At 32.5% G+C, this 17,816-nt stretch overlaps 2 protein-coding genes across 3 annotated transcripts; one reads left to right on the top strand and one right to left on the bottom strand.

The window, feature by feature from the left end:
* The first annotated feature begins 1,542 nt into the window (after nucleotides 1–1,542).
* LOC108329360 (RPM1-interacting protein 4) lies at nucleotides 1,543–7,654 on the top strand. 2 transcript variants are annotated; one of them, XM_052872820.1, is made up of 6 exons: nucleotides 1,543–1,757; nucleotides 2,028–2,080; nucleotides 5,359–5,466; nucleotides 6,377–6,910; nucleotides 7,054–7,242; nucleotides 7,356–7,654. In XM_052872820.1, the coding sequence occupies exons 2-6, from the start codon at nucleotides 2,054–2,056 to the stop codon at nucleotides 7,383–7,385; spliced, it is 888 nt and encodes a 295-aa protein (XP_052728780.1). In that variant the 5' UTR covers nucleotides 1,543–1,757; nucleotides 2,028–2,053; the 3' UTR covers nucleotides 7,386–7,654. The 2 variants fall into 2 exon arrangements, with proteins under 2 accessions (XP_052728780.1, XP_052728781.1); XM_052872821.1 differs by lacking the exons at nucleotides 2,028–2,080; nucleotides 5,359–5,466 and having other exon boundaries at nucleotides 1,544–1,757.
* Nucleotides 7,655–12,286: 4,632 nt separating this feature from the next.
* On the bottom strand, nucleotides 12,287–14,550 carry LOC108329174 (uncharacterized). Its single transcript, XM_017563257.2, has one exon. The coding sequence runs from the start codon at nucleotides 14,339–14,341 to the stop codon at nucleotides 12,590–12,592; it is 1,752 nt and encodes a 583-aa protein (XP_017418746.1). The 5' UTR covers nucleotides 14,342–14,550; the 3' UTR covers nucleotides 12,287–12,589.
* Nucleotides 14,551–17,816: the final 3,266 nt, after the last annotated feature.

The raw sequence follows: 17,816 nt of genomic DNA, 5'->3' as shown, positions 1-17,816 counted from the left end.
TGGATAAATAATTTTAATCTATTAGTTTGTTTTGAGTTGTTAATTTACCTAAGAATTCAAAACTAAAACGAATTGAACTTATTCACAAACGTTTTTAAATTAAAATAAAAAATAACTTAAAATAATAAGTTTTTATGTTATATTATATTATGTAGATTATAAAACTTGCAACTTAAATAATTAATACTTATAAATTAAATTTAAATTATTAATTATAATGAAGTAATTTATATTTTATGATTAAGAGTGTTTTTAATATATATATATATATATATATTAAAGAAATTATAAAAAACTAATTAATAGGATAAATTAAGACTTTCATAGTAATTTATTCCATCTTTAGCATAACAATAAAAATAAAAGCCAGTCAGATTGACATATTTAATGACTCTACACAATTAATTATATAAAATATATAATTCATTAGTAGCATTTTATTATTGTGTAATTCATGTGTATATTAATGGAAATGCTTGAATTTAATTAGTTTATAGAATGTGATCATCGAACATTTTATATATATATATATATATATATATATATATATATATATATATATATATATATATATATATATATATATATATATATATATGTGTGTGTGTGTGTGTGTGTGTATAATTAGAAAAAATTGCAAACTGTGGAACATATTTTACTTTGATATCTACATTCTATATAGAACGTGTTTGTTATTATTTAAAAAATTGTCTCAGTAATTGTATCATGTATTTATGTAAAATACACTACTAAGTTAATTGTATCATGTATTTATGTAAAATACACTACTAAGTTAATTGTACCATGTATTTATGTAAAATACACTACTAAGTTAATTAATTGTACCATGTATTTATACACAAGTTAAATTATAAAAGAATTCCAGCAAGTAATTATATTTATAACCCAAGCAATGGATTTCAACAAATAAAATACTATAATGATTTTGTTAATTAGGACATAAGTATGAAAAAAACACTTGCTGAAGCCTAAATAATATAAAAATTTGATAAAACAAATTATGAATTTGGGTTAAGTAGTAAACTTTTATATTTATATTCCAAATGAGTGTACCAACAACATAGTATTATAATTTTTAATACCGATTTATTGAAATTAAAATCAATTACTTAAACATCTCATCATTAAGTTCAATCCCATGAACACCACATATAAAGGGCCCGCACTTTTTTATTTGAACAAAAATTTAAGTCCAAATTCATAAGTTTAATCAGAATTATAGTTTTGATTTAATAAATTACTGTATTAAAGTTAATGTACATCATAAAATATTTTATTACACAACAATATTAATAAAACAAGTAGAAGTGCACTACACCTAACTAATAATTTAATAAATTAAATTTCACTTTTTAAATATTTTTAATGTTATTTTATATTTTAATTTTAATTTTAATTCATTTTTATTAAATTAACACAAAAAGTATTTTAATTTATTACTACCTTATCAATTTAATTATTTTATCCTCTCATATTAACTAAATCATTGATAAACTTTTTTATATTTATTGACAGGTGATGCCGGTCAGTGTGGTTCTAAAGTTTTCTCACTAAGCTTCCTTGTTTCTCTTTCTTTCTGGGTCTTTTCATACAGTGGAGAAACTTGTTGGGTTCTTTCAGCTTTCACTTTCCCAGGCTCTGATCCAAAGAAAAATCTCAACTTTCTTCAGCAATTCATCTCTACCACTTCTGGGTAGTGCTTATTTTTCCCAAACTCAGTAAAGCAGGACATGGCTGTGAGTTCTTCCACCTTCTCTCTGCTCTTTCACTTTTTCTTGTATTGCGTGTTCCTTGCCGCTGACAAAATTTGAGGAAAAGGGTAGGGAATCAAAGTTTCAATCTCTTGCATTATGTTGTAATCTTTTGTTCAAGTGCAGTTCCTTCTTATTGTTATCTGTACTGTGCATACCTTCATGTTCTGAAGCTCTGATGCTTGGCCAACATTTTGATTTTGTTCTTTCTGGTTTGCTGTCCCTTTGCATCCTGCTGATTGGATCATGAGACAGTTCATGTTAACAAATGATTTTAGCTTATGGTGGAAACTAGCTTCATGAATCAGGTTTATTAAAATTTTAGCTTAGCCTTATGAAATGAATTCTTTTCTAAATATATTAGGTATGCATACTTGTATGTGCACTAATACTAGTGTTATTGGAAAAACAAAAATACTTACTCTTAAGTGTGGCTTTTGGTTGAATTAGCATAGACAAAGCAACTAGATCTGCTATTTGTAGATTGAAATAAACAAAACCAAATTTTCTTTCTATTTTTTTGGATCTACTTATTTTTTTTCTAAACCAAACTGTTTGGTTTAAATTACGAATCAAAATTCAAGAACCAGACCAAACAAGGATGCTTATTATATTTAAATACAATGATATATGTCTAGAGTTAATTAACAACAGACAAACATACACGAGTATGTCTCTTGATGATTGTTTTAGGGACAAACATACATGAGTATGTCTCTTTATGATTGTTTTATGGTTTGATTGTATTTTATTTACAATTTACAATTTACAATTTACAATTTACAATATATTTATATTTATAAAAACAAGATAACAAATTTGTATTGTAATTTTTAACTATAAAATTATGTAACTTGTAAATATGAAGGAAAGTTGACATTATCAATGTAACAACCGTCATACAAAAATAATTCACATGTCTCTCTGTTTGACAATTTTCATTATGAAATGTTTAACAATTTTTTTGTGAAAAATGTTTTAACTATTTTATAGTGACAAAACCAATCCAAAACAAACTGCAAAACATTGGTTTGGTTTAGTTCAGATTTTATATTAAATTGAAACCAAACCAAATTGAACTTCTTTAATTTTATATTTCATTCAGGTGATTATTTAATGCAAAGCCAACCCAAATTAAACCCATTCACAAACGCCCTTAGCATATCTACCCCATGTCCAAGTGTTTGCAAGAGCAAAAACTAAAAATTTAACAACATTATATAAAGATTAAGTTGTTAATGTAGAGAATAGTGCTATGTATTGAGTGGATGGAGCTATATCATGTTGATTTTAATTTCTGCATATTTTAGGGATCCAGATTAAAAATTAGGATGCATAACAAAGAGTTCTTTATTTAATTGGTTTTAGAGATATTATAATATTCTATATATAAAGGGGGAAAGCATGTTCCCCTGAATGGTTGCTTTTCTCACTTTCCATCAAGGTTTGCTTTTATCTATTGTGATATAGTATACACATTTTAATTCATCTATATTTTGTATCCATATCCTTATATATCATGTTTTAAATGAGGCAATGAGCTAATTTTGGTTAATTCAGAAGCTTAAGAATCCTATTTTTTATTTCTTACAAAAATTTAGGACTTTCGCAGGATTTATATATTTGCTAGAGATGTTTGAGCAACTTTGAAAAGCTGTTTCTACAATTTGTTCTGGTAAGAAAAAAAGACAACCCAAATGCCAACTATAAGATGAATATGTAGGATAAAATTATTTTGGTGCTAGGATCTGATGATCTGGAGGCATAACTAAGAAAACATGAACTTTATATCATTAGCTAATTTTTTTTTCTCATAGTTGGCTTGCAAAGATGAAAAGCCAGAAAAGGAAGGTTAAAGATCTCTACTTTTTGGAGTGGTCCAACATGACGGATATAACATGGTAAGGACACTGAGGCGATCAGGGAAATTGAATCCTCTAATCATGGTTTTTTTTATAGACTAATTTAATACTGAAACTGCATCATTAGATCCTAGCTCCAAAGTAACTCCATCCAACATAACCATCTTTCTTTAGTTCCCTTAATGGGTCAAAGCATTTCCATGGGCCCCACCATGGCTGGAACTTTGTAGCACCAAGTTACCCTTTTTGTTTAGTACCCTCATTTGCAGATCCTGATAAATCAATTGTCGGCTGTATCTCAAATGCATCTGGCCTTTGAAACAAAGAGGCACCACAGCGCTTTTCTTTCCTAAGAAATATCCTTTCCGTTTTTCCAGATAACTGTGACTCGTGTAACATCAACTGACAACAGTAAATTTTATGCGGAATTTACTGCTTCATATGACTTTGACTTTTAATTAGTTGGTAACTTCCAGTGGTATGAGTGTATGCAACAACTTTTTAATACATAATGGATGGTCTGACGGAAGAGACGATAGTGAAAATGAATAATGCTTTTTGTGATTTAAGTTGTACTGATTTTTGCAAATGCGTATGTGTTGATATGAAATTGTTAGGTTTGTAAATTAAATCTAGGGTTTGTAAACTAAACTATGCTATGTTAGTTTGAACATTCTCCAGCCTTTTGAAACTGGAATTGAGAAATCTAAATTGAACTTGATAAAAATGTAAATGAACTAACCTCAACTGTTTGTTCAACAAGCAAATTGTCGTGTATCAGCTTTGTAAGTTGAAGTTAAGAGACTTACTAAAATATTAGTCCTAAAGAATGATTTGAAGACTTTTAATAACAATATCTGTAAAACCTGTTTCAACAAGTAAATTGTCATGAATCAGCCTTGTAGGGTGAAAGTGACTTTTTGAAAGATTTTAGACCTACAAAATCATTCTTGATTTCATATAACCACAGCCCAAAAACTTGAATTTTGTCTCGTATCATGCCTTCTGAAAAATACTAGGTGGTTATATAAGGTAATTAAAGAATGTTAGGAACCAAGAATTGGAATGAGAAAGAAAAGAAATAGTTTATTGAATAGAAGACAAACATCTCCTCCAAGAGTTTCCCCTTCACTAATGGTGCTAAGGTTCAATTTACAATGACAACAAATCTAAATCTCTCCTTCTATTCTTCTTCCTGTATTGATACCTAATTAACAACCCCTCTAACTTTCCTAACTAACTCCCCCTTTTCATAGTCCTAATATAGAATAATAATAGCTTTGCTTCTTTTGAACCTGGTTGTTGGAAATTTTCTCTCAAGCCTTACAGATTTAGTTAATCTATTGCCTTTTCCTCAAGATCAAAGGGAATTTCTGGAAATTATACAGTCCTGCAAGAGTATTCAGAATATTTGAATGTATAAGATGGCACAAGCGAATTGAATGAGCCAGTTTCAACACTAAAGTCTTTTTCTCTATTTTTGTGGCTCCTAGGGAGTGGAGAAAAACATGGACTTTATTGACTGTGGATGAAAAAATGCTACCTGTTGATTGATGGAGGGATATGTGAACATTCTACTCTGTTGTAAAGTGTAGAAAAAAATGCTTATAGTAAATTGCAAGAATTAATGAAACAAATGCTTGTAGTAAATTGAATTTTTTTTATTAATATGGTAAATGATTATAAATGTGTAAATGGGTAAAAACTACCTAAATGTAATATAGAAAGTGTTGATAGAGACCATACATGAGGGGGAAAGAGAGATTGAAGACAAAGCAAGAAGAGTGAAGATTATAACAGGTGAGATGCACAACTTGAACTTCAAAATGCAGGTATAATTGTTAATGAGTATACTATTTAGTTTTGGGTAATTCTCCAGCTTTGGTTCTTTAAGCATGGTTAAGGGCCTTTCTGATTTGACGAGTCTTAGCTTATATGGTCCCTTCCCTGCTCTTAATGATTAGGGACCTACTGTTGGTTGGTAGGTTTGATCCCTGTTAATTCCATTTTCCCATGCCTCTTCCCTAGTCTCATAAATACAGAAAATATACCTCTCAGGTGATGCTTTATTGTTTTTAACCTAGGTTATGAATAATATTTTGCCACTTGTAGGAGTGGGGATAGGTAAAGCATCTTATACTAAAATGTGGAATTGTAGGCTTCTGCTTTTGATTATGTGTTCCTGTATATTTTGCGTTGTTAACATGACACTTTGTAAAAGGCTATTTGGAGTTTTTCTCTGCATAATCCTTCTACCATTTGAGAGTTCTGTGGGGATTTTTTTTGATGGACAATAATGAATTGGAAACAAGTTAGATGGAGAAACTTTGTTTCTGGTTATGCACTGCTTGTAGTATTTTACTATGCTTACAGAAATGCTAAAATTTTGTAGTTCGTGTTTACTATTACATTTGCTTTGAGAAAATTTAAGATATGTTTGGGGATCTAGAGGTGGGGTGGCCAAAGTATGTTGGTCGAAGGAAGTGAAGTGTATCTTTTTGAGTAAAAGGTACTTTTAAAGTGTTTGGAATGGATTTCCAAACATGCACTTTTAACATGTTCATTCTCCTGAAATGCCAAAAGATGATCCTCATTACAAAGAAAAACAATAGGAGCCATATTATCTCCCTTGTCTGCTATTTCTCCATTGATAACTCTTATTGTGATAATGGAATGGAATCCTTAGCATTTAAACGTGTATCAGTTACTTAACAGGACCTTTTTAATATTTCTATTTGACAGCAAAATTCTCATGATCCAAAGTTTGGCAATCAGGAAAATGAAAAAAATGTCTCAGATACAGCTTATTCTGACAAAACCCAGAAAGGTCAATCTGGTTCGAAGATGATAAATGAGCCCGAAAAAAATTCATATCCAGTTTCGTCTGCTGACCTACCCCATTCAAAACCAAGAGTTCACTCAGAGGATCCAATTGGAAAGGGATCAGTGAGATCCACATATGAGTTACAAAAGAGCAGGGACAATGGTGATGCTAAACATTTCACTGAGTCTCCAGCTCGCCATGACAATGGTAGCCATGTGAGGGGCACTGATTCTGTGCATCGAGGCCAGGGAGTAGGTTCTGCTGACAACAGTAGAAAACCTTCAAGACAAACTATTGGATCTGAACACAACATTGACCGTTCACCCCTTCATCGCCAGGCAAAAACCCCTGGCAGGGATAGTCCTTCTTGGGAAGTAAAGAATTCATATGACACCAGCCAAGTTACCCCAGGAAGGTCCCGGTTAAGACCATCTAACCGAGGGGATGAAACTGTAAGTTTTCTATTCTCTTGTTTATGACCGTGTGTGGCAAGAAATGTAAAAATCATGAATATGCAAATCTCGTTTGATTTAGGAATCTTAATTAGACATTCCTTGGAAAATAATTTCTAATCTGTAGCTTTCTGATTTGGCAGCCTGATAAAGGTGCCGCGGTTCCAAAATTTGGTGAGTGGGACGAGAGCAACCCTGCATCAGCTGATGGCTACACTCATATTTTCAACAGAGTGCGGGAGGAGAAGCAGGTGGGGGCTGGACATGTGCCAGGCACACCTAATGCTAGACAATATGGTGTGCGGAATCAGCCTGCTGATGAGAAAGCTCAGGTATGCCTGCAAAAGCTGTTTAATGTTTAGACAGTATATTCATCTGTAACTTTGGAGTTTTCATCTTACTGATATTTCATTGCTTCTCTCTGTTTTTATCCTTGCTTCTTCAGAGTTGCTGCTTTTGCTGGGGGAAAAAATGATTTGTGTGAAAGTATAAATTATAATCTGAAGAGAAAAGATAGGGTTGTGAATGGACATAAAGTGTGTCTTGCACTTGTAAATATTCAAGGCACTCTCTTCCCAGGAAAATATTCTAGACGTATGTCTTAAATCTGTGTCTTCTTCTTTCTCTGTATTTCTTTTGGTCAGTAAAGACACCGACTGCAAGATTGTGACTTGTCCCTTTTAATCTTATGTTATGTAACTGCCACGCTTTATATAATTCAATTTTCTGTATTTAGGTGGGATATACAAGATTTCTTATACAATTCTTTTACAATGATTAATGGGTTGTGATTTTAGTCCTATTGTGTTGATCACCTGCAGCATAACACAAATTGATCATACTCAATAACAAACTTCCAGAAATAGATTTCTTGGTCTTTGTGACTTATGATGTAGGTTCTAAAATGAGTCCGTGTAAAATCATACTCAATAACATTAAAGTTTTCTAATTTTTGGGAGAAAGATCACCTTGACATTGATATTAAAATCACTAATCTTGTTAAATGATTAATTTTTATGGATAAATCCGACTGAATACTTTTAGTGAGACTTTTTCACTCAACTTAGTCATTCTCTACATAATTTGAATCCAATAATTTGAATTTCCGTTCAAATTAATAGTATGTTGATAAAAGAAATTCCTATTTCAATTCTTATGTATACTACTTTTAATCTTTGCCACAAAAGTATAATGTCTTTACAGACTAAGGTTTTTGTATCTACAAAGACTCAAGTTTTTGTAAACTTCCTTTCCAGTGGCCTTCGAGGCTTATTGTCAAGGTTCTCAATAACAAGATTCTCAACCTACACGAGTCAAATTCTAACATTGATTAAAAATAAGCCCGTAACCAAGATGCCCCCTTTACAAAGTGTACCATGCCGAATTTTATAAGCCATATTGGCTTAGCATTAATATTCCTATAATCTCTGTTTTCACCAAGAGTACGAAACTTAAACCAAACACATTATATTGATAGATCAATAACATCAACCAGGTTATACGCGGTTTTATTTATTTTGTCTCATCACAATCACAGTCAAGCAATGCACTTTGCATAATGCGACTTTGAAGGATATTATGATGTATTATTCAAATTCCAACCTCGTACTGCATCAAATTAATTGTCGTTAGATTATGCATAACACCAACACAATACATTACAAAATGGTTGATATCTCTAAAATATGTGGTTATACATCATGCAATGAATAATATTACTCATTTCCTGATTAGTTTATATCCCAAGGCAAGATTGATCCATTAGGAAAACATTTTCTTCCATTCAGATTAGTAAACAATTTGTCCACATTTAAGCACTCCAAATCTGCTTTTCTCATCATCACCAAGAAAAGAACTATAATACCTGATAGTTATCCCAAAGTGAATTCAATGTCATTAGTCCTGTTCCTTGAGATCATAGAATAAGCTTAGCTATTATGCTCATATGTGTATTTTCACTGTCATCTTAAATGATGATCTCAAACTCAGGCAACCCGTTGCTTTCAAATGTACTGTAATGATCTCAAAATATGAACTAACAAGAAGCTAAATAGTAGGTACAAAACTTTACAGAAACCTTTAATTACCTGCTTGTGTTTATGCTGTAAAATTGTCAAGCTTGTTTAACCTCAGTTTCATAGCAGATACTGATTTAAATACCTTGCAACCTCACCCCTTGTAATTAGGATTTAACACCTTTTTACTTCGTGTAAAAGTGACTATATTTCATTATCAACAAGACGCAAATAAAACCTTATAAAGTATATGTTAGGATATAGGGTATTTGGATACAATGGGAAAGGGGATTAGGATAGAAGGCACAGGAATTGTATAAATAGATTGATTGGATAGTTAGAAGGCAGTTTTTGGGTAGTTAATTTGTTAACAGGCTTTGTCCTGTGAAAGGGGTTATGCCCTTGTTTCTGTAAGTGTCCAGAGTATTCTTTTGTGAATAATACACAGTTTTGTTCCCATTCTTGTTATCTTTCTGTTCTGAGAGGTGGTTTAGAGGGATCTTGATTAGGTTTCTTAATCGGAAACCTATCAGTATAACAGCCTTAAACCATCATGACCTGGCTCCAATGAGGTGTTTTTCCACTTTCTGTCAGGTCGGCCAGCAGGTGGAGAAAGTTTCATCTGCTGAAAATGAGAAAAACATTAGAGGCATCAAATTTAAGGAAAGAAGACTAACTGATACATTTAAGATATATTGTTATTTGGTAATTTTCAGCAATACCACGCTTATTGCTTGTCTGAAACTCGGAGCTTATCTACTTTCCCGGTATCATACCAATTACAAAGAACAATTTTTAGTTCTTTGAGTACAACCTAACATCTGTTAAGCAACTTCACTTAAGTTCCAAAAGCTTTTAAGGTGAATTTGATATGATATCAAATGCTATAACTCATCTTAATAAATTTCTATTCTGATAAGTTCGCAGGTTCCAGTAGGCATATATAGAGGTGGTATTGCAAGTATTACATTGTTTGCCTCACTTCTTAAAATGCACCTTATTGGTTAGACAACTTTACTTAATGTATTACTCATATGTTAATTAAAATAACTGTATAAATCTTCAAAATCAAAATAATAACAATGTGAGCTGCTTCTGCAAAGCAGTAGCAGAAAGGACCATAAAATGTTATAGTTCTAGCTCATGCAAATATGATAGATATCCAATACAAAATTCATTTTAAGAAAACACAAGATATGATAATGTAAGATACATATCTACAAATATATAAATTCATAAAACATACTAAAATGAATAATTGCGATTCTGCAAATTAAAATAAAGAACATAACGAACAAGTAATTACAATATGTAATCTAAGGAACCTCTAGGCAACTAGAAACAGCTGCTTTTCTTCCAGAGCACAAACTTCCCGAAATAAGAAAACATTGATAAAACAATATAAAATTATATAAATGGTCTCTCATGACTCTCAGCATATATTACGACAATGAGTAAAACTCCAGTTCCGGCAGGTCTGTCTCTCATTATAACCACCAAAGTCAAAGCTTGTTAACAAGTTCAATTTGGGGTAGAGAGCTTAGCAAGACTAGAAACAAAAAATGTTCCAATGTAAAAAACAAAGAAAATCTACCACTTGAAATGTGAATTATATCCATGAAAATCTCCCAGTTTCAATTCAACGTTACATCAAATTGGAATAAAGAATTTGTTTACATGAAAGTGTCTACTTTTCATTTTTACTATGCCATTTTGCTACAGTATATAAGGACAAGTGGACTTACCGTGTAAACTCAAGATTGCAAAAAAATTGGATCAGAAATACTCTTTGGCATTTGTCACTTTTTAAGATTTTAATTATTTGAGCAAATTGATTCTTGACTTCATTCAAAACGGATGTGAAAAATGGGTAACAATTCAGAACTATTTTTTCGTAAGATAAACCAAGTACATCTTGAATACTCGTTAATGAATGTAACAAAATATCTAAAATCAAAAGATAAGACGCAACTAGGTCCCAAATATCGGAATGGATAATAGAAAAACTAGAATTACATTTTGATTGAGACCTTTTAGAAAAGATAAATCTAACATATTTTTCTAGTTGACATGAGTCACATTCTAAGGTCTGAAAACCACTAGGTTCAGGATGAATTTTTTTTTTTAAATTGACAAATGAGGAAAGTCAAAGGTTAGATCCACTTCAGTGGTAATATCACTGCACAACATAAGGATTCTAAATAATTTAAATGGGAGCTGATCCTCTCCGATGAAAAAAATGACATGATTCAATACAGTAATTAATGGAACCATTGAATTTTTCAATTTTTATTTTATAAAAAAACTATTAAACTGATAAAATTTAATCAAAGGTTAGATCCACTTCAGTGGTAATGTCACTGCACAAGATACATTTCCAATTTAAATGAAAATTTGTATTCTATAACTATCTATAGCAACGACAGGCATAACTCCTGTGACAGATACTAAATTTTTCGGATAAGCATAAATTACTTTTGAATTGTAATATTTACTTTTGCCACTTAAGAAATCAGCAGAGAGCAAGACGGGTAAGGACATTAAAATTAAAACCATATTAAAACAATACTTTTAAATATGAAACGAGATAATTGGCTAATTGAATTGTTTTCAAATGATTACTTTAACAACATGTTGGAGTTTTGCAGTGGATAGCAGATCCATAACAATTTCAGGGATTTATATTTTCCCATGAGGAAGGTACCATGACATTCATGGAAACTGATGCATGGCATCAGAGATTGAAATCAATCTATTCAGCCTAAGTACAGGATTCGGACAACAAATTATATTTGTGAGCATGACAAGAAAACAGTAACCAATTCCTAACTCTAACCAAAATATCGAGGGAAAATTGATAAAACAAACAACCCAGCATAAGAAAACAACACAAGCAAGATAAAAACAGAATCATGAATGAAGGCATAGGTGACAACACACTTGATGGTTCTTATCTTGGAGCTTCCTTTCTCCATTCTGTTTGTCCCTGGTTTATCTCAAGTCTATCAGCAGACAAAGTAGATGCAAAAACTGGGGATTGGCTTCCTTTGCAATGGCAGATCCATTTGTTGCTTTCAGTTCTGGAACTGCCTCAGCATCACCCTGGATCATTTCCACACCAGTGACGAATCAACTACGTCATATTGTCTGCACTCTCATATGTAATACAAGGTAATACTCTGCAACTCATGGCTATCAATGATTTCCTGGGGCATGCTCTGACATAACAAGTTCGTAAGTTAGTTGGTGGCATCAAGAACATACAACATCTTTTTTTCGTATAAAATTAACATTACATAGTATGGACCTTCGTAAGCAAGTTCAACTTCAGGTAGAAAGCACAGAAATACTGCAACACAAATTTAAAAATGCAGCACTAGATATGTGAACTTCATCGATATCGTACTTTCAATTCAATATTGCAATGGTACATCTAATTTGGAATAGAACAGTAGTTACATGAAAATGTCAAGGTAACATTTGGGGAAACAGGTAAGAAAAGTCAAATGAATATGCTATAACTCACAATACAATTAACTAAGAAAAGAGTCATGTCTTGGTGCAATATCAACCACTGCACATCACTTATTGCTAATCTCAGTCCCAGTCACAGCAGTCAGAGAAGTTCCTCAAAGAACTAATTCTAATAAGAAATCCAGCAGTTTCACAGCTTCTCAATCAACCTAACCATGAAAGAATTCACAGCTGAAGCATCCAGAAGAATCCAAGATGATTCAAATAACTCATGGAAGAACTCAGTTCCAATCTCCTCTGCAGCAGTCCTAAATGCAATCCCAAATGCGTTCCCACGAGCCCCAGCCAAACGTGGCCTCCCACAAACCCCTACAATCAGCACCTTCCCAGGATCTTGTGATACACAAGCACAAAGCAAAGGTTTCATTGTCGCCCCCTTCTCCCTTAAAGCGTCCATAAGAAAAAAACAAAACTTAGTCAATGCCTGTGGGTACCCCAACAACTTAGCATCACTTGAATCCTCCAACTTCAACCACCGGAAACTCCTTCCACTCCTAATGCATCCATTCTTGGTAATTGCAGCACTCCCTTGCCTTAAAATGGCCCTCTGAATCTTAATAGCATGTTGCATCCCGGTTCTCAAGCTGTCGATATTGTTCAAAGAAAGCGCATCATATGCCACACCAAACTGCTTAGAAGCGCTAGAACCATCCGATTTTACGAAAGATTCAAGCAAAGCAGTCACACCATACACCACATCCGCGGCCGAAACCTTAGAACTATACTGAAGAGTCCTCTGGAAACTCCTGTAGTTGAAATCAGTGAGTCCATACTGAGGCAAAAACCGCTCAAACTCACCCTTCATCTTGCGCTTCACCTCCACATTCATGTGCTGAAACTTCTGATGGCAATCGGCAAGAGCAAACCCCATCCTCCCAAACAGAAGGTTCAACTTCTTCACCCCATTCTCACTCCAAGTCTTCAACTTAGTGGCAATGTACGAAGAGCACATCATGGAGTCAAACAAACTCCACTCCTGTAACAGCATAAGCTTTGGCTGGTCCTCATAAGTAATCACCGAAGAATTCGGGGCACGAATTTTCGTACCATCCGACAGTGTAACCGAAGTAACCACATCCAAATTTCCAGAACTGTTTATGTACTGCTCAAGCTCCATAACTCCATGATGGTACCTCTCGTCACTTAACCTCTCATGCACAAACTGATCCGTGAGTGAAACACAAGCCAACCAGAGCAACTCATTGGTGTTCTTCCTGAGAGAATCCGCCAGCTCATACATCAAACACCCGGACGGCTTCCCATGGAAAGTCCCCAATTGATAGTAATCCTTCTTCAGCTTCCGGTACAGTTTAATTGCATCCTCCTTATCATCGTCGTTCCTTTTCCTCCTCTTCCTAGATCTATTCCCGTCATCGTCAGATTCCGATTCAGACTCAGATTCAGGTTCAGATTCATCACCCTCAGCAGCAATGGCATTGGCAAGGGTGGTGAGATCAAAGTCATAGACAAGATCAGACTGCTGCTCGTCTGTAAAGAGGACAAAAACGGCGTCGTTTTGATCACTTAGATTACGGAGATGGATGGGACGGTGGCTGTCGACAACAAAGACACGAACGTTAGGGCCAAGACTGAGCTCTTTGCGGAGATCCCGGTGGTTGCCCCAATTGACCAAAACAATGGAAAGATGGTCGTCGTCGTCTGAGGCAGAGGAAGAGGTATATTTGTGGATCTCTTGGAAGGAGGAGACAGGGTAGCAGGCGTATCGAATGGAGTCAGATTCGAGAATGTGGAAGATGATCTTGAGAGCGCAGAGAGAATCAACGTCGGAGGTTGAAGGGAAGATGAGAACTGGCGAAGAGGAAGAAGATAATGCATAATCACGAAGCTTGGCGTAGAAGGAATCAACGCTCTGTTCCCTCATTGTAACCTTGATGAAGAAAAAGAAAGGGTTTTGGAGGTTTGTTGTGTGGGAAATGATGAATCATGAGGATAATTGGGAATTTTGAAGTGGAGAAGATGTGAGAAAGAACACTGATTTTGTTTGAACTTTTTGGAATGAAAATGAAAATTTGCAGTGGCGGGGAAATATTAGGCGCCAATTGGTTTCATAATTGGAATTGATTTGGCATGTGTAAGGAGAATGTTTCACGGTCCACTTCACTAAATGGGCCAGTGGGCCCAGTTCACTATTTTATATAATTGGTATATGATTTAAAAATTTCCTCTATATAATTTCTTAATACAAAAAAATACTATTTTTATCTTTTCTTTTAATTTGTCTAAAATTGTCCTTAACTTTTAATTTCTATAAAATAGAAAAAAAAACTTTATGTAAGTATTTAGTGACTTTCTTTTAGTAGTATTAAGAGATAATAATTAAAAAAAAAAAAATTAAATTTCAAATTTTTTCATAAATTTCATATCTTCAACTTAATATCTATTAAATTTATGTTACGTTTAGTATTTAAAATTTGTATATTGTTTAATAAATTTTCTATAATTTTGTTGTTAATTGAATAAGTTTGTCTAGCTGTATTATTTAATTTTCTTTATGAATTAAGAAATATGATATTAAAAAAATTATTTATAATTTAACAAAGTAATATATATATAATGACACCAGATAACAATCAAATGAAAAAAAATTAATTACAAAACTTTAATTAAATATACAAAATTTAAATATTAAATAAATAAATAAAATTAATAAAAAATCAATTGAAAATATCTAAATATACAATAATTTAAAACTTAATTAAATTAAAATAAAATAAACAAGTAAATATAAGCTTAGGTATTAACTTTCTTACATATTGAAAATTATTTATTTATTTATTTATCAATCTTAATTTTGTTGCTTCCATTTGAGTAGCATTAACACTTTTGTATTGCAGTCATGCATTTGTGTAGAACATCCTCACTCAATTTTGTACTCTTCCATTCTTAAATATTGAAGAACACTCACATTTTTTTAACTTTTCCAGCATATATATATATATATATATATATATATATATATATATATATATATATATATATATATATATATATATATATATTCATTTGAGTATAATTTCTTAATTAAAGTACAAGTCAATTCAATATAATTGTTGAAATAAAAAAAGTATGTAATATTGAATTTTACTTTCTTTATTCATTTTGTAGAGTTTTTAATGTAAGATGTTCTTAATTATATTTATTTTCTAATCTAAATTATTATAGCAGTGCGAGAGAGTTCATATTTATCATTTGAACATGAACAAAGGACATGATTACAAAAGATAAAAATAGGAATCATACATATATGATGACAAAGTTTTAATATATTGTGCTATTTGTCATCAGCATGATTAATTTTACTTTAAACAATTTATTATAGTTATTCTTTGTCCTACTCTTTTATTCTCAATCATCCACCTTTCATATATTTGTTCTTTGTAAAAAACAGTACTGAACATTTTTTTATATATATTGCATTTATGATTTCCATAGGATGTGTAATCTCCTTAGGATATTTTATGCATTAAAAAGACAAAAAATATAAAATATTTTTTTACAGCTAAAATTACTTAATATACCATTTTAAAACTCTTTTATATAATTTCATTATATTTTAACTTTAAGTGGGGGTATGAGTTAAATTTAATTTACAAAAAATACATTTTTTTATCTTTTTTAAAAGGTTTTATAATTTTCTAAATATGCCCTTGACTTTTAATTTTTACAAAAATGGAAAAACAGTTTTACACAGTTTGGTGTAGAGCAGTAAAATAAGTATATAGATGGAAACCTTATCTTATATGAGAATTAAATAAAATTTACTTTTGTATGATATAGTGGGGTTTGAGGAATTTAGCTTGTGTTTTTGCCTAAGATAATGGGGTATAAGGAATGTAGATTCTGAAGTAATTTATGAAGATAACTTTTTTTAAATAAAATAATTAAAAAAATAAATAAATTTAAAAAAATTTGAAAGATATTTCAAATTAATAAAATAAAAAAAATTAAATATCATAAAGAAAAATATATGTAATTTGAAGTTTTATTCTTTTCACTTCACTCATGAATGTGGGACTAGTCAATTAAGATAAAAGACTCAATCGATTTGATCGTACTTGAAAGCTCAATCGAATTTTGAGTAAGATCTACAAAGGTTGAAAGTTAAGATGAGTTAGACCAAGTTGAAAGTTGAGACAAGTTGTTTCAGGTTAAAGGTCGAGCCAATTTGACCTAGATTGATGATTGAAACAATCAGGCCCAGATCAAAGATTGATATTAGTCGTCAAGCCAAGTGGGTTAGTCAGCCCGAGCCAAAAGGTCTAACCAATTTGGCTTAGGCTAAAGGTTAAGACAAGTCAAAGGTCGAGTCATCTTGAGCTAAAGATTGATACGAGTCGATGTAGAACGAAGGTCAACCTAAGTCAACCTAAATTAAAAGTCAAGCTCGCTTGGGCCAAAGGTCGGGACAAGTTGGTCTAGGTTTAAGGTTGATACTAGTTAGTTCGGGTCGACGATTGAGTCGAGTAAGTCCAGACCAAAGGTTTAGCTGAGTTGGCTTGGGAGGAAGATTAAGTGAGTTGGCACAGATTAAAGTTTAAGCTGATTAGGACCAAGCCAAAGGTTGAGTCGCTCCCAATTGAAGGTCAAGATGAGTCATCCTTGCCCGAAGGTTGAGAGAAGTCATTTTGAGCTCAAGATCGAGACATGGTCAGCCTAGGATGAAGGTCAATAATACGAGTCATCTCAAGCCAAGGCTCTAGATGAGTTAGTCTATACTGAAGGTTGAACAAGTTATCCCCGACTAAAAGTTGAGTCAATTTGACCAAAAATGAAGGTTAAGGCAAGTCAGGTAGGGTCAAAGGTCCAAACAACTAAGGCGCTGAGCACCACTCCTCTCGCAAGCTCGCCTGGGCGCCCTAAGTAGGGGTGCTGAGCGCTGGTGACGTTGGCCCATGATCCAATTCAATTGTATATAAGGACTTGGACATCCTAGAGGGAGTGTCTTTTGACAGAAGTGACACAAATTCAAACTTTTCCAACTCTCTGGAGGAAGAAGTGGATGCAGAAGCTCTCTTCTTAAGTTTTTAGGGTTTATCTTTCATTCTCATTCCATTGTTTATCTAGTTTCTCCATGACAAAGGGGAGCTAAATTCAATTTGTTGTTGGGGGATGATGTAACCTTGTGAAGTCTCATGTATTTGAATTGGTTTTAATTGATATATGCTTCTTTCATCAATTGTTAGGGATTTTCTCATTTGCTCTATGCTTGTTATGTTTTGATCATTCATGACATGATTTTATGGTCTTCTTTGTTATTGGGAAATACATATAAACCACGATCCGGAGAATTATCTCATGGTTTAAACTATACTTTTGTGTGATTCTTAACCGATTAG

This window comes from Vigna angularis, chromosome 2 (assembly GCF_016808095.1).
Source record: "Vigna angularis cultivar LongXiaoDou No.4 chromosome 2, ASM1680809v1, whole genome shotgun sequence".
Classification (NCBI taxonomy): Eukaryota; Viridiplantae; Streptophyta; class Magnoliopsida; order Fabales; family Fabaceae; genus Vigna; species Vigna angularis.
The sequence above is the reverse complement of the archived record's forward strand: the minus strand, read 5'-3'. Positions and strand labels throughout refer to the sequence as shown.